This window comes from Tenrec ecaudatus, chromosome X (genome assembly GCF_050624435.1).
Source record: "Tenrec ecaudatus isolate mTenEca1 chromosome X, mTenEca1.hap1, whole genome shotgun sequence".
NCBI lineage: Eukaryota > Metazoa > Chordata > Mammalia > Afrosoricida > Tenrecidae > Tenrec > Tenrec ecaudatus.
The window spans coordinates 22094158-22107403 of NC_134548.1; the positions used below are offsets into that span (position 1 = coordinate 22094158).

Here is a 13246-nt window from a genome sequence, read left to right on the forward strand (position 1 = left end):
TATATCAAGTCTACATGATTTTAATATTGACTGGTTCTATTTTATATGATTCATTCTATAGTGTATTTCTCAATGATTTTGATAAAAGTTCTTGAAATGCATAAATTATTTGACTTGAATGGTGAAATCATATTTTTATTTTTCCCCTAGGTTTCCAGGTTTGTATTACATTTAACAATGAGGACTGGTTTTGTCAATTATGTTCGATTGTGTTCATTGCACAATTATTAAACTGACACTGCAGCCCCAAGGCTTTGTTTTTTTATGTTTAAAGCACATGACAAAAGCATTCTATCAAAAATTATTGTATTAGCAATGGTATAATGAAATTACAAATGTTTCTCTTTTCCAACATTTTCTGCCAGTATCTGTTGAAACAAGTTGTTTTCTAGTAACAACAACAACAAAAGCAAGAGTCATAAACCAGAGTCATTTGGTAAATCTTGAGAACATCTCGTGGTTATTTCACTTTTCAATGACATCGAGTTGAGGCTGACGCATAGCGACCCTATAGGATAGGGTAGAACTGCCCCTGTGGGTTTCTGAGTCTGTAACTCTTTACAGGAGTAGAAAGCCCTATCTTTTTTCCCTTGGAGTCACTGATAGTTTTGAACGGCTGACCTTGCAGTTAGCAGTCCAATGAGTAACCACTACACCACCAGAGCTACTTGGTTATATTGCCCCCCAAAGGAAAAAATCAGATTACTCTGATGGCTTGGTAAGAAAGCCTTTTGCTATTAGGTTATTTCTGATCCATTCCTGTCAACACATTTGAAGGAGGAACAAACTATCCCTTGATAGATGATTTAAAACTGTTTTGTTGACAATAACAAGAGTACATTATCTTTTTGATCTGGAGTATTAAGAACTCGAGGCAGGAAAAAGTTTATTCCTGCCTTTGGATGAAGCAGTTTGTTTCTAGCATTTCAGAGTGACGGCATGACTCTGGTTGTTCAGATATTTAGGATTTCTTGCTGGAGTTTTTCTCCTTCTATTCTCCTCAAATTCTTGGCTCCAGATTCCTGTCTGTATTAATGACTCTGAATATTAAAGCATCTGTGCTTTTATGGAACAACAATGCCACTAAAAAATTCAAATCAATTCAGAAATATTCAAATCAGTAAAATAACATACCGCTATAGCCACCATGTCTTTTTTGCTTGCCCCCACATTAGCATTTTTCCTCCAGAGACAATGCTGCATAAGGAACTGGGTATGTTCTGGCTTTCCCATGCCCTCCCTTACATTCGTGTTTCTGCACAAAGGTTCCCTCAGCAGAAAGGCTTCCCGGACCTTCCTATCAAAACTATTTCGTCCCTCGGGTTCTGTTAGAAGAAGAGATTCAAAAAGTTCTTGAAAAAAATTCCATTACGTTTTTGGAACTTATTATTGTGAATTAGGTGCAGGTTCACCGAGCAGATCATAGATTTACAGCCAATAATTCATATGTATTCTGATCCAGCTCAACCACTGCATGCAATCCCCGCAAATGCCCCATCACGCATTCCACTTCCTCCCTGTTTCCGCCTTCTTTCTTAACCCTCTGAACTCTGTGCTTGGGCAATTGCTACTCTTTTGATCTTAAATCATGAGTTATTCTAACTCCGAGGTGGGTTCAGTCTCAGATCTGTGGGGTAAGGATTAAAATCGTAGGGGTTCGTTCCACCAATCTCTAGCCAACCAGTAAGCCTGGTCCCTCTTAGGATTTTGAGCTCTGCCCCACATGTTCCTCCCACGTTCTCTCAGATCTTCTAACGTCATCCTTTTCAGAGCAGTTAGCTGGAGGATCTGGGCGCCATCTAGTTCTGGTCTATTTCCCCACAAATTCTTTGAAGTTCCTGTGTATATTTCCTCATACCGTTTCCTCGAAAATAAGACAGTGTCTTATATTATTAATCTTTGTTCCCAAAGATGCGCTAGGTCTTATTTTCAGGGGATGTCTTATTTTTCCATGAAGTAGAATACAGTACACATTTATTGTTGAACAACAAAAAAGGAAATTTATTACCTGTATACGGTACGGAGTAATTGTCATCACAAACCAGCATAACCAGACAAACTGTGAATTCTACAATATCAAAAATTTCTTGTTACGCCTGCCCCACACGACTCACTGTCTAATTGTGAGTCGGCCAGACTCCGTCAGGGCAGAGCAAGCAGCAGGCGGCAGCTTGTCCTGGCGGCACAGGCTCTCTGATTAAAAGAGACCCCACACTTCCTGTCTGCTCCAGCTGTAATGCGGCCAACAGTGAGCTGCACAGCAGCACCCGCTGCTATGGTCCCAAGTTACAGTAGCTTGGGGGGGCACTTATTATTGAGAAGGCCTTATTTTCGGGGAGGTCTTATTTTCAGGGGGTGCCTTATATTTCAGCAAGAGGCAAAACTGTACGTGGGTCTTATTTTCGGGGGATGTCTTACTTTCGGGGATACAAGGTAGTACCACTACTATATGTTGAGTAGTTTATTGGGCTAACAGGGCAGTCTGTTTTGCTCTTGGCTGCATTCCTATTGCATAGCACATAGTAGGAACTCAGTAAGGATATGTTAAATAAAGGAATAGGTACACGAATCAGTGAAAGTGTGGTAGTATGAAATGGAGAGCTGTTGACATTAATCTCCTGCCTTCTTCAATGTACTAGAATGTACAGAAAGCTGAACATTTCTTCTGATGAGACTTTTGCTACTCTTACCCAGGATCCTGGCTGCACCCCACTACCGGAGGTGTCCATTTCAACACAGAGCAACCCTATAGGGCAGAGCTGAGCTGTTTCTGAGAGTTTCGGAGGGTGTCAATCTTTAAGGAAGCAGACTGTGTTACCTTTCTCCTGCAGGGCAGCTGGCAGGTTCAAACAGTCGACATTTGGGTAGGAGGCCCAACACTGAGCCACTGTACCAGGCCTCCTGTTCTGCACCGAGGCACCCTCAACTGTGAGTCACCCAAAGAACCAAGAGCTGAACCCTGCCGGAGTCTCCCTGGGGTCCCATTAGCCTGAGACCAGTCTCCAGGCCCTAGTGCTCAGTCAGGCAAAGGTGTTCCACTCCAGGTAAAGCAGTGTGGAGGGAGGATGGTGCCCAGTTCACATAATGGCACCCAAACTCATTATGGTAGACGGACGTGCTGCTTCCAAAAACTAACAAGACTCCGCCCCATTCACCCAAACTGAAATATGCAGGTCTTGTGGAGTAGAAAAAAATTTAATTCATATCTAACTACCCTTTATCTCCACAAGTTGATGAAGTCCGTCCTGTCATGGTAAGCCAAGATTTTTGGAGCATCTAAATCTCTGTTTCTTTAATACATGGTGCATAAATTCGACTAAATAGGACTGGCATAAGCTACTACTGTTAGCACAATGGAGCCTTGTTGGTGTAGTGGGTTGTGTTTGGCTTAACTTCAAGGTTGGCAGTTGCTCTCTCAGAGACAGATGAGGCTTTCTGCTCCCATAAACATTGACACCCTCGGAGACCCACAAGGGCAGTTCTACTCTGTTCTATAGGGTCGCTATGAGTCAGCATTGACTTCACTGGCTGTAGGTTTGGTTTGATTGGTATAACACTAGTCTAAGAACTGCAGGTCACACCAAGGACATAGACCATGGCTGTCTTTGCTCTTAATCATCCTGAATCCCTTCAGTTCATCGAGAGTCGAAGTCGGAATACTACTGCTTGTCTAACTTTCTTTACTAGTTTAGAAACATAAATTGGATCATGTCTCAAGCTCAAGGAAAAAGGCACTAATGGGAAACACGAAACAGTCTCCCTTGGTGGTAATGTTCGTCTCTCCCTCTCCCGAGAAGAGTGGTATAATTTCCCTTATGGATTTTTAAATGTCATTTTAAATGTCAGACAGCAAATACATGAGAGTCAGTCTGGGCTGACTTGGAAGCATTCACAACATGAGATTTTAAAATTATAAAGGAATTTTCTGGAACAAGAAAAATGGCATGTCTTACCTCCCACCAGTAAGTAGCTGTTTGGGAAGAGTGTCTTTGCTTGCATAAGTGCCCTGGCATGGCCGGAGTGGAAGAGGTCAAATATTCCATCCGCGTACACCCTCACAGGCCTGTCAGCTGTGGAAGAAAGAAAACCTTGTCAACAGAGCAGCTGAAAAAGGAGTCCAGGTTACCTGATTCTTCCATCAGTGTAACACCATAAGAAAGTTTACCTGGATAAGATACAGTCTCTACATCCTATCAGTTTCATATTAATCTGTGAAACTAATTTTTAAAAGAGGTTCTTTTGAGAACATCAAAAGATAGCAAAACAAAACTAAAATAGAACCAGAACACACACTTTTAGCCAATAAGAGAGACCAACAGAGCACTATGGAGTTTCCTAGCTGGGAGATGCAAAGTGATCAGGGATCAACAGAGGCAGTCCAGCAGGGAATATTGAGGCAGTGTTAACTGAGGAACTCGATGGAAAAGACAAATGGCTTCATCCTTGAGTCTGTATGTGCTGAGTGAAGACCCCACTCTCACCCCCAGCTCCAGCCCCGGCTCCTGCACAGTGGTGTGCTAGAATCGACTCACACTCGCCTATTGGGTGCCTTTCTTCACAACTCCAAGGCACAGGGGGTAGCCTGAAATCAGCCATCATAGAAAAATTTAGATCATGCAACTCGGCAAATGCTCCAAATTGCGACTTATTTCTTCCCCGACAACTGGTTATTAGCCATTTACCAGTCAACTATTGTCTATTGTGGAAAGGTCCTTCCCTAACCTTTTTGGTATCATAAGAGCCCAAAGGAAGGAAAGGCAGGTTCGAAAGTTGCATGTCAGGGTCACGTTAAAGATGATCAACTAAAAGTATAGTTGTTTCTAGAAAGGTCACGAGTGTCAAGAGCACAGCAGACATTTTCACAATGCGTATGGTCCCCATTCAGTAAGGAAGAAGGAGACACTTCGCCAAGAGATCACCCTGGAAACTGTAGGACAGCAGTCTGGCTGACCCAGACCCAAGTCAGGGGGAGAGATCAGTGTGAGTGGAGAAACTCCGTGATTCCAGTGGGCGAAACAAGTCAGAGAATTCTTTTTAACTCAGAGGGGAAGAGGCGAGAGCTGCAGCTCTATTGTACCCTCGTCCTCACAGTCTGGATGGGGCCTGCTCCATTTATTGGAAATTGCTATATATTCCACCAATTTTTAATCTTACCTCTTTCCGAATGATCACAGAAAGCCAGTGAAAATTCAAGGACAGAATCCCAAAAGGGATGAATGATAGAAGAAAAAATTAGTTTCTCACATCCTAGTGCTCTTGCCTTAAGCATCCCCGCCACCTCTTCTCCATGGTTACAAACAACACGGAGACTGGTTCTTGCATGGAGAAGGAGGAAGGCGACTTTAGTGGGCACGGTAGTGTTCTTCAACAAGGAAAATGCCAGCTACCAGTCAAACGTGGTGAATTGGACACACAGATTTAGCTCTGCCTCCTCCCCAAAACTGCAGGAAGAGTTCAAAGGGTGTCATCCTCCAAGAGCAGAGGAAACCTGCAAGGCAATGTTAATGGATGAGAGCTGTCAACATACCGGCAAAGTGGACTGTCACGGGGTGCCTGCAGGGAACAAGAATCAGGGGTGGGGAAAGGAACTACTAGTTTTCTTTATAAGCCAGAGAGCCCTGTGGGCTTTTTAAACGACAGGTATATCTTCTATTGGTTTTATAAAAATACACTTTTAAAAGACATAAATTGATACCAGCTTCTCTTGAATGATCTGCCAGGCCTAGGTTTTAAATTGTGATTATTTCTTGATATAGTACAACCTTATTAATTTGGAACATAAGGGAAAAAAGCAATGTTATATTCAGAGATTCAGATTGTACGGTGTTTCTAATAAATTAAATTTCTCTAACAAAAAATCTGGAGATTTTAAGTCAGATAGTGAATTGCAATTATTTCCAATTATACACCATTTTGAACCAACAAAATTGCCTTCACAAGATTATACTGTATTCTAACTAAGGCACAGGAAATAGAAAATGCTTTGAAATAAACTGTCTAATGAGGAATCCTTGGTCTTTGCTCTCTTATTCAATTTGAATTCAATTGCGGAATTTTTTTAAAGATATAAACTGCAGGGGAAAGCAGCTGGCAGTTTTACAGAACTTTTTGTTAATGATTTAGAGGTGATCAACATAAATGAATTCGGGAAGCAGGGAGAAAAGAAAAGTAAGGAAAGATGACATAATTACTGAGAAAAGGACCATATAGTAAAGCTTTGAAGAGCATTTGTGGAGTTGATTTTGCAATAAGCTCACTTTTAAAAACTGCAGGGTGCAGCAATTTCCAGACTCTGGGAAAAAGAAAAAGGACCCAGTGTCTTCAACAAATAAACTTCAAGGGAAAAAGAGAGAGAGAGATGGAAGAGAGACAGACAGATTTTAGAAAGATGAAAACATATGTAACTAATTGTAATATGTGGGTATTATTTGGATTTGGGTTTGAACAAACTATAAAAAATATGATGGCATAAGACTATTGGGAATTGGAATACTGGAGATTTGATTATATCAAAAAATCGATGTTACTTTGGGAGGGAAATAATAAAGTACTTATGTTTAAAAGAACAGTCCTTATTGTTTTAGACATATTTGCCAAAAATACTTATGGCTGGAATGAGAGGAAATCTAGGACTTTGTTTCAAATAATTCAGACGGAAAAAAGCAGATGGAGGTAGAAATAGAGCAAGACTGACTATGGGTTAGTGGTTATTGGAGGCTGGGTAACAGATAACATTGCATGGTTCCACATTTGTATATATTTGAAATTGCCCATAATACATTTTTAAGGGAATGTGGGTTTGGTTTTTTTGTTTTTTTTTAGTTTGCATGTCTATGTGTTTTGATCTTCTTATTTGAGATCTACACTGGGAACCATTGGCATGGGAGATTGAAGGTTTGGCAAGAACAATTCTATAGATAAGGTAGAGGTGTTCCAGGCCTCCTGGAATTCACACCTTTATGTAATCCCTTCCCTGTGAGTGCGGGTAGGGTGACTTCCTTCTAAGCAACAATATGGAAGGGTAATGGATGTCATTCTCTTGATTGCTTTACATCATTCCCTTAATTACTTTACATTCAGTAAGACTCCCTCTTGCTAACAAACTCATTCTTTCTGCCTTTGAAGGAGCAAGCTGCCATGTGCTGAAAAGGCTTATGGAGAGGCCATGTGACCAGGAGCTGGAGGTGGCCTTTGGCAGACAGCCAGTACAAAACCGGGTCCCTTTTACTACTCTAAGGAAATAGATCCGCCAACAGATCTGAGTTAGTTTGGAAGCGGCTCCATCACCAGTCATGTGTCAAGACAGAAGAAAGCTCTGGGTGGTGTCTTAACTGCAGCTTTGTGAGATCTTCAACCGACGACTTACGACTCTGCTAAGGCAGGTTGGACTCCTGACTCGTGGAAATGGTATGATTAATGTGTGTTGTTTTCAGCCACTAAGTCTATAGTCATTTCTCATGTAACCCAGAAAACGAATACAACTGCATTATAATTTTTCATGAATAATGACCACGGTACCAGTATGATGGGAGAGATTTGGTTACTTTAGATACCTAGAATTTACATTCCATATTTGTATAGGATACTCGGTATATATAAGAAAGTGGAAACAATGCATGCAGGCAACCTAGGAGGGCACTGGGCCAGATGTTATGTTCTTGGGCTGACACTGCGAATGCGTTTCTGGACTCGTGGGTTGTGGCTCCTGGTGGAACTGCACTTGCATAGACTCCTCATACCCACAGTGTCCAGAGTGATGTGTCATTGGAAAACCTGATGATGTTATAAAGGCATTCGCTTTATATCCCAGGGGGATGATTGACAAGGATTTACTTTTCTGTTTTGATGGAGTTTTTGTTTTCCTGCCTTTCATTTGCTTGTTTTTGTTTGTCTCTTGTTTTCTGCTAGTTGGTTTGTTGCTATTATTGTTGGGGTAGTTGGTCTTATTGGGCTTTGAATTTGTCCTAATACAGCTGCCAAAACAAACCTGAGTTATACATATCCCAAAGACAAGCAGATGGATTCTTGGTCTCCACTGAACTCGAGCCCCAATCCAAGAAGAGTTAGTTCTGATAACATGGCCCTACTTCATACTCATCTTCATGAACTGATCACTGAAGATAAGGGTGCTACAGCAAAGTGTGATGAAGAAAGTAGATGGTATCCGGCTATTGAGTGGAATAGTGTCCAGGGACTTAAAGGTTTGTATTCAAACAAGCAGCCATCTAAGCGAGGAGTCAACTAAGTCCACATGGAAAAAGCACACCAGCTTGTGTGATCCAAAGATGACAATTTACAAATCCAAATAAGGCGAAGGGGAAACCATCAGAGCCTTGGTTGCAAACACCCCATTTGTAGAAGGCTATGGAGGGCAGTGGGAGCCCAAAACCCATCTGCAGAAGATCTAGCCTGATTAAGCAGCTGGCAGGTCCCCAACAAGTTTCTTCTAGGTGCGAGCATTTCTTGCCTGTTCCATGACAAAAATTTCTTCTCTGGCCCTTTTAAATATGTACAGTGGTCTTTTCTCTATTACCACTATGATTTGATCCTTACCACTTTATTTTCTGTCTGTTTTTGACTGCTTCTGTTGGGTTTTCCAGTTTGGGAAGCACAGATGGAATAGAGGCACAGAGCTTGGAACTGATGCACGGGTTTATAGGGGAGGGGAGTGGGGTGGGACTTAGGGAGGGTTGGGGGTTGGTGGAGAAAACAAGGTATGTGGGAGGGGGGAAGGGAGCAATCTCTAGAACTGATGGTGATTATGCAACTCATTTTAAAAGAGATGTGGCGTGGGAGAGGGACAGAAAATGTTCTAAAATTGATTGTGATAATGATTGTACAACTCTTCCTGATATGACTGCACTATTGAGTTGTGTGATATGTGAATTAAGTGCCAGTAAAACTGTTGAAAAGAGAAAATGGAACTATGACGAGGCTACCTCATATCTCACAAATACAAATATAATATATGCTTACTTCACATCTCATATACAGATAATATGTACAAATTACCCTAAATGGATCATAGGCCTAAATGTAAGAGTTAAAACTATTTTTTTAATCTCAGAAAATTTTTGTGATGTCGACGTTGACCAAAGTATCTTAAATAGCACCTCAAAATGATATAGAGCAAAAATAATTGGTAAGTTGAACTTTACTAAAAATTTAAAATGTTTGCTCTTCAGAAGACATCTTTACACAAATGAAAAGATGAGTCACAGACTACGAGAAAATATTTGCAAAATATATATGTAATATAGGACCTATATCTAGATTATATTGTTAAAACTTTAAAAACAATAAGAACTACAACAATTAAAACTTGGGGAAACATCACCAAAATATAATAAATATTTGGATGGCAAATAGACAGCTGAAAAGATGGTCACAGGAAAATGCCAAATTCAAACCACAGAGAGATAGCACTTCATAATCATTAGAATGACAAGGTATTTTTCTTGTAAATGGATATACCAAGTGTTGGTAGGCTATAGAACAGTGGGCAGTACCACCCACTGGGGTAGAGGCCAACTCTACTCTGACGAGACAGCTCTTCCCCAGTCATACTTTAAGTGCCTTCAAACACGAGGGGTTCATCTTCCGGCACTGTATCAGACAATGTTCTGCTGGTAGTCATATGCTTTTCAGGGAATAGAAGTGGACAACCTATTCCTTCTTCTTAGTCTAACCCTAACCCCCATCCCCCACACCCCCAGGAAGCTACAAAAGTAGATGCCTACACTTTATGCTGGATTGTGGGCCACAGTACAAGTTTTTCATTGCCAGAGGAGCTCTGAGTACTGTTTTTCCTGAAAAGGAGGCAGTAGGTCATATCAGTCTGGGAACCTGCGAGAGCAATAACCTTTTACATATTACTGGTGGGAATGTAAAATAGTACAGTCGTTTTGAAAAAGTTTGCCCGTTGGTTTAAAAATTTAAAATATCCCACTGTGAAACCAGACAGGAACCATGAAGAACGTTCAGTGGTTGGAACCCACCATCCACTTCACAAGACAATAATGAGGGCACCTGCTTCCATAAAGATTTACAACTTATGGATCAGGGTCTACTCTGTCCTACAGGACAGCTAAGAGTCAGAGTTGACTCAATAGCAGTGGGTTTGGGCTTTTTGTTTGTTTGGGGAATGATTAGACAGGATGCAGTCACCACCTATTGTATCTGATTTTGCATTATTGTTTTCATGGTGTTTCTCGGTATTTGCTTCATAGTTAGACAACAATGAAAGGGTGATTGTTCCTCTTTGACTGTAGTTATTAACAACCTACATCTCAGCAATGCCTTAAAAGTACACACAATTTACAAAGTATGTATGACATTTCACTTAATCCTTACATCAGCCCCATAGAGTAGAGAAGGGAAAATGATCTTATATGTTCACTTTATAGAAGGGTAAGTAAAAGCTCAGATCTTAAGTAGCTTACCCAGTGCAATATAACCAATTCATGCTGAAGTGTGAGGGTAAAACTAAATTCTTTGATAAATGTTCTACCACTCTTTTTTCTAAAAAAAACTGTAAAATGGTATAGATTCATTTATAAGCAATTATTAGTAAATGCTCATTGGTTATGGCAACTAGTGCCATGGTTTGTGCACGTTTACCAATGTTCAAGAAACGGGGCATAAAATTACTCTTTTAAAAGATTATATTTATCTATAAGGATTGTAAAGTCTTATATAAACTTTGTAGTTACAGTCAACTTGTAGCTGAGAAAGATTATCTGGGAAAGACTGCAACATTAGGAGTGGAGAAGACTCATGAACAACCTATGATATGCAGATAGCACAACCTTGCTTGCTGAAAGGAAAGAGAATTTGAAGATTTACTGAGGAACATCAGTGTTGATTACAGGTTAACATAAGGAAAAGAAAAATCTGACCCCAAACCCTGGTGTAGACAATTGGACATCCTCTCACAGAAGGGTCACAAGGAAGGGATGAGTCAGCCAGAATGCAGTATAACACCGATGAAACACACAATATTCCTCTAGTTCTTTATTGCTTCCCCCCCCCCCACTATCATGACCTCAGCTCTACCTTACAAATCCGGCTGAAACAGAGCATTTTCACTGGTACAGGTAAGAGCTCTCAACCCCTCAGGAGCAGAAATGGGAGTAGCGATACCAAGAGGGTAGGGGGAAGGTTGGGGGAGAAGGAGGAGAAAAGGGAGAACTAATTTCAATGATTGACGTATAACCACCACCACCACCACCCCCGCTGCTAAAGGGGAAGAACAGCAGAAATGTGGGTGAAGGGAGATGGTGGTCGGTGTAAGATATGAAAATAACAATTTATAATTTATCAAGGGTTCACGAGGGTGGGAGGGTGGGGGAAAGGACAAAAGAGTTGCTAATAACAAGGGCTCAAACAGAAAGAAAATGTTTAGAAAATGATGATGGCAACCTATGTATAAATGTGCTTGAGACAATGGATACATGGATTGTTATAAGAGCTGTAAGGTAAGAGCCCCCAATAGAATGATTTATAAGAAAACAAACAGAAAAATCCTCACAGATGAACCAGTAAGTAGCAGTATGATAAACGGAGAAAAAAATTAAATTGTCAAGGACTTAATTTTACTTAGATCCATAATCTACTCACAGGCAAGCACTCACACACTCTTACTCACTGACATCAAGTCCTTTGTGACTCACAGCGACACTATAAAGAGCTGTCACCAAGGGCTCAAATAGAAAGAAAAGGTTTTGAGAAGGATTATGGCAATATATACAAACCTGCTTGATACAATGGATGTATGGATTGTTATAAGAGCTTTAAGAGCACCCAATAAAATGATTTCAAACAAACAAACAAAAAAACCCTTCTTACTCATAGAATGTATTTATACTTGAGCAGGTGGAAGGTGATTTTTATATTATCAACACCCACAAAGAATCTCATAAAAATAGTCTAGTTCTACTTAAGAAAGAAAGGAAGGTCAATGTAAAGACTCAGAGTTGTAGTAAATAAGGTTTAGGTACTCAAACCCCTTTGGGTTCCTGGAAGCAGCAGGCCTCGTCTTTCTCCCTCAGAGTGGCTCGTGGGCTGGAACTGCTGCATTCAAAAGGTGCGTTACCTTAAGCACCTCTTGAAAGTGTTAAAAAACCAAACCAAACCAAACAAAGATCTCACTTTGAGAAGGAAGGTGCGCCTGATCCAAGCCATGGTCTGTTTTAGTCACCTCAGATGCATGCTAAAGCTAGACAATGAATAAGGGACACCGAAGAAAAAGTGACGCTATAGAAGTATAGTATTCGCAAAGAATTTGAAATATACCAAGGACCACCAGAAAGAGGAACAAATTTGTCTAGGAAGAAGTATAGTCAGAATGCTCCCTAGAAGGAAAGATAGTAAAATTTCATTTCACATCCTTTAGACATGGAATCAGCAGGGACCCATCTCTGGAGGACACCATGCTTAGCAAAATGGAGGGTCAGCAAAAAAGAGGAGATGCTCAACAAAAGGGGCTGATGGAGTGGCTTCAGAAATGGGCCCATTTATAGCGGCACTTGTGAGGCTGGAGCAGGCCTTGGCAGTGCTGCATTCTGCGGTACCCAGGATTGAACCTATGGGTTGTACCCTATGAGTTTGAACGCACTCGTGGGCCCCTCACAACAATAACTTACAGGCAGTGATACTGTTGGTGACATGGTTTCTTCTTTAAATGAGTTAAATGTACACTTTTCAAGTGATTCCATTTTAAGGAATATTATTAAGGATATTGGAGCAAAGTGTCACAGAAATACCGCAAAAGTCATTAACATGACTCTTGAAAAGCTACATTTGGGAACTCCATATTCTGGAAGCAGAATAATAAGAGTTTCCTATTTGAGAAAGAAAATAGGAAATCAGAAAAGAGTGTCACTTTAAGAAAAAACTAGCCGTAATTCAAGGAAGCTTACCTACCCAGTGACTTCATGGGTAAAGACCTGGTGTTCTGCTCCTATAAAGATTACAGTCTGGGAAAGCCTATGGGGCAATTCTACTAAGTTACACGGAGTTATTACAAGTTGGAATCAACTCAATAGCACAGGCACTTACGAACAACAACAACAGGAATCAGCGCTTGGATTTTCCCTTTGTCTCAACACTGAGGGCGAATTTCTCTGCCTCAAAATATATATGCCACCTTGAGGAATCTTTTCTCTTCAACTGGCCTTGCTGGGCCAAGATTGAAGGTGCAGTTGCCATTGCTTTTTGCTCTATTCTGGTCTTGCCGTTGAGGTTT

General features: G+C 40.8%; 1 protein-coding gene across 4 annotated transcripts in view; it reads right to left on the bottom strand.

Moving 5' to 3' along the window:
* PCYT1B (phosphate cytidylyltransferase 1B, choline) overlaps nucleotides 1-13246 on the bottom strand; it is a 146643-nt gene that overhangs the window by 34423 nt on the left and 98974 nt on the right. For all 4 annotated transcript variants that reach the window (XM_075538817.1, XM_075538818.1, XM_075538816.1 and 1 more), the window contains one exon: nucleotides 3954-4070. In XM_075538817.1, coding sequence (XP_075394932.1) covers nucleotides 3954-4070 — 117 coding nt within the window. The remainder of the gene's footprint in view (nucleotides 1-3953; nucleotides 4071-13246) is intronic.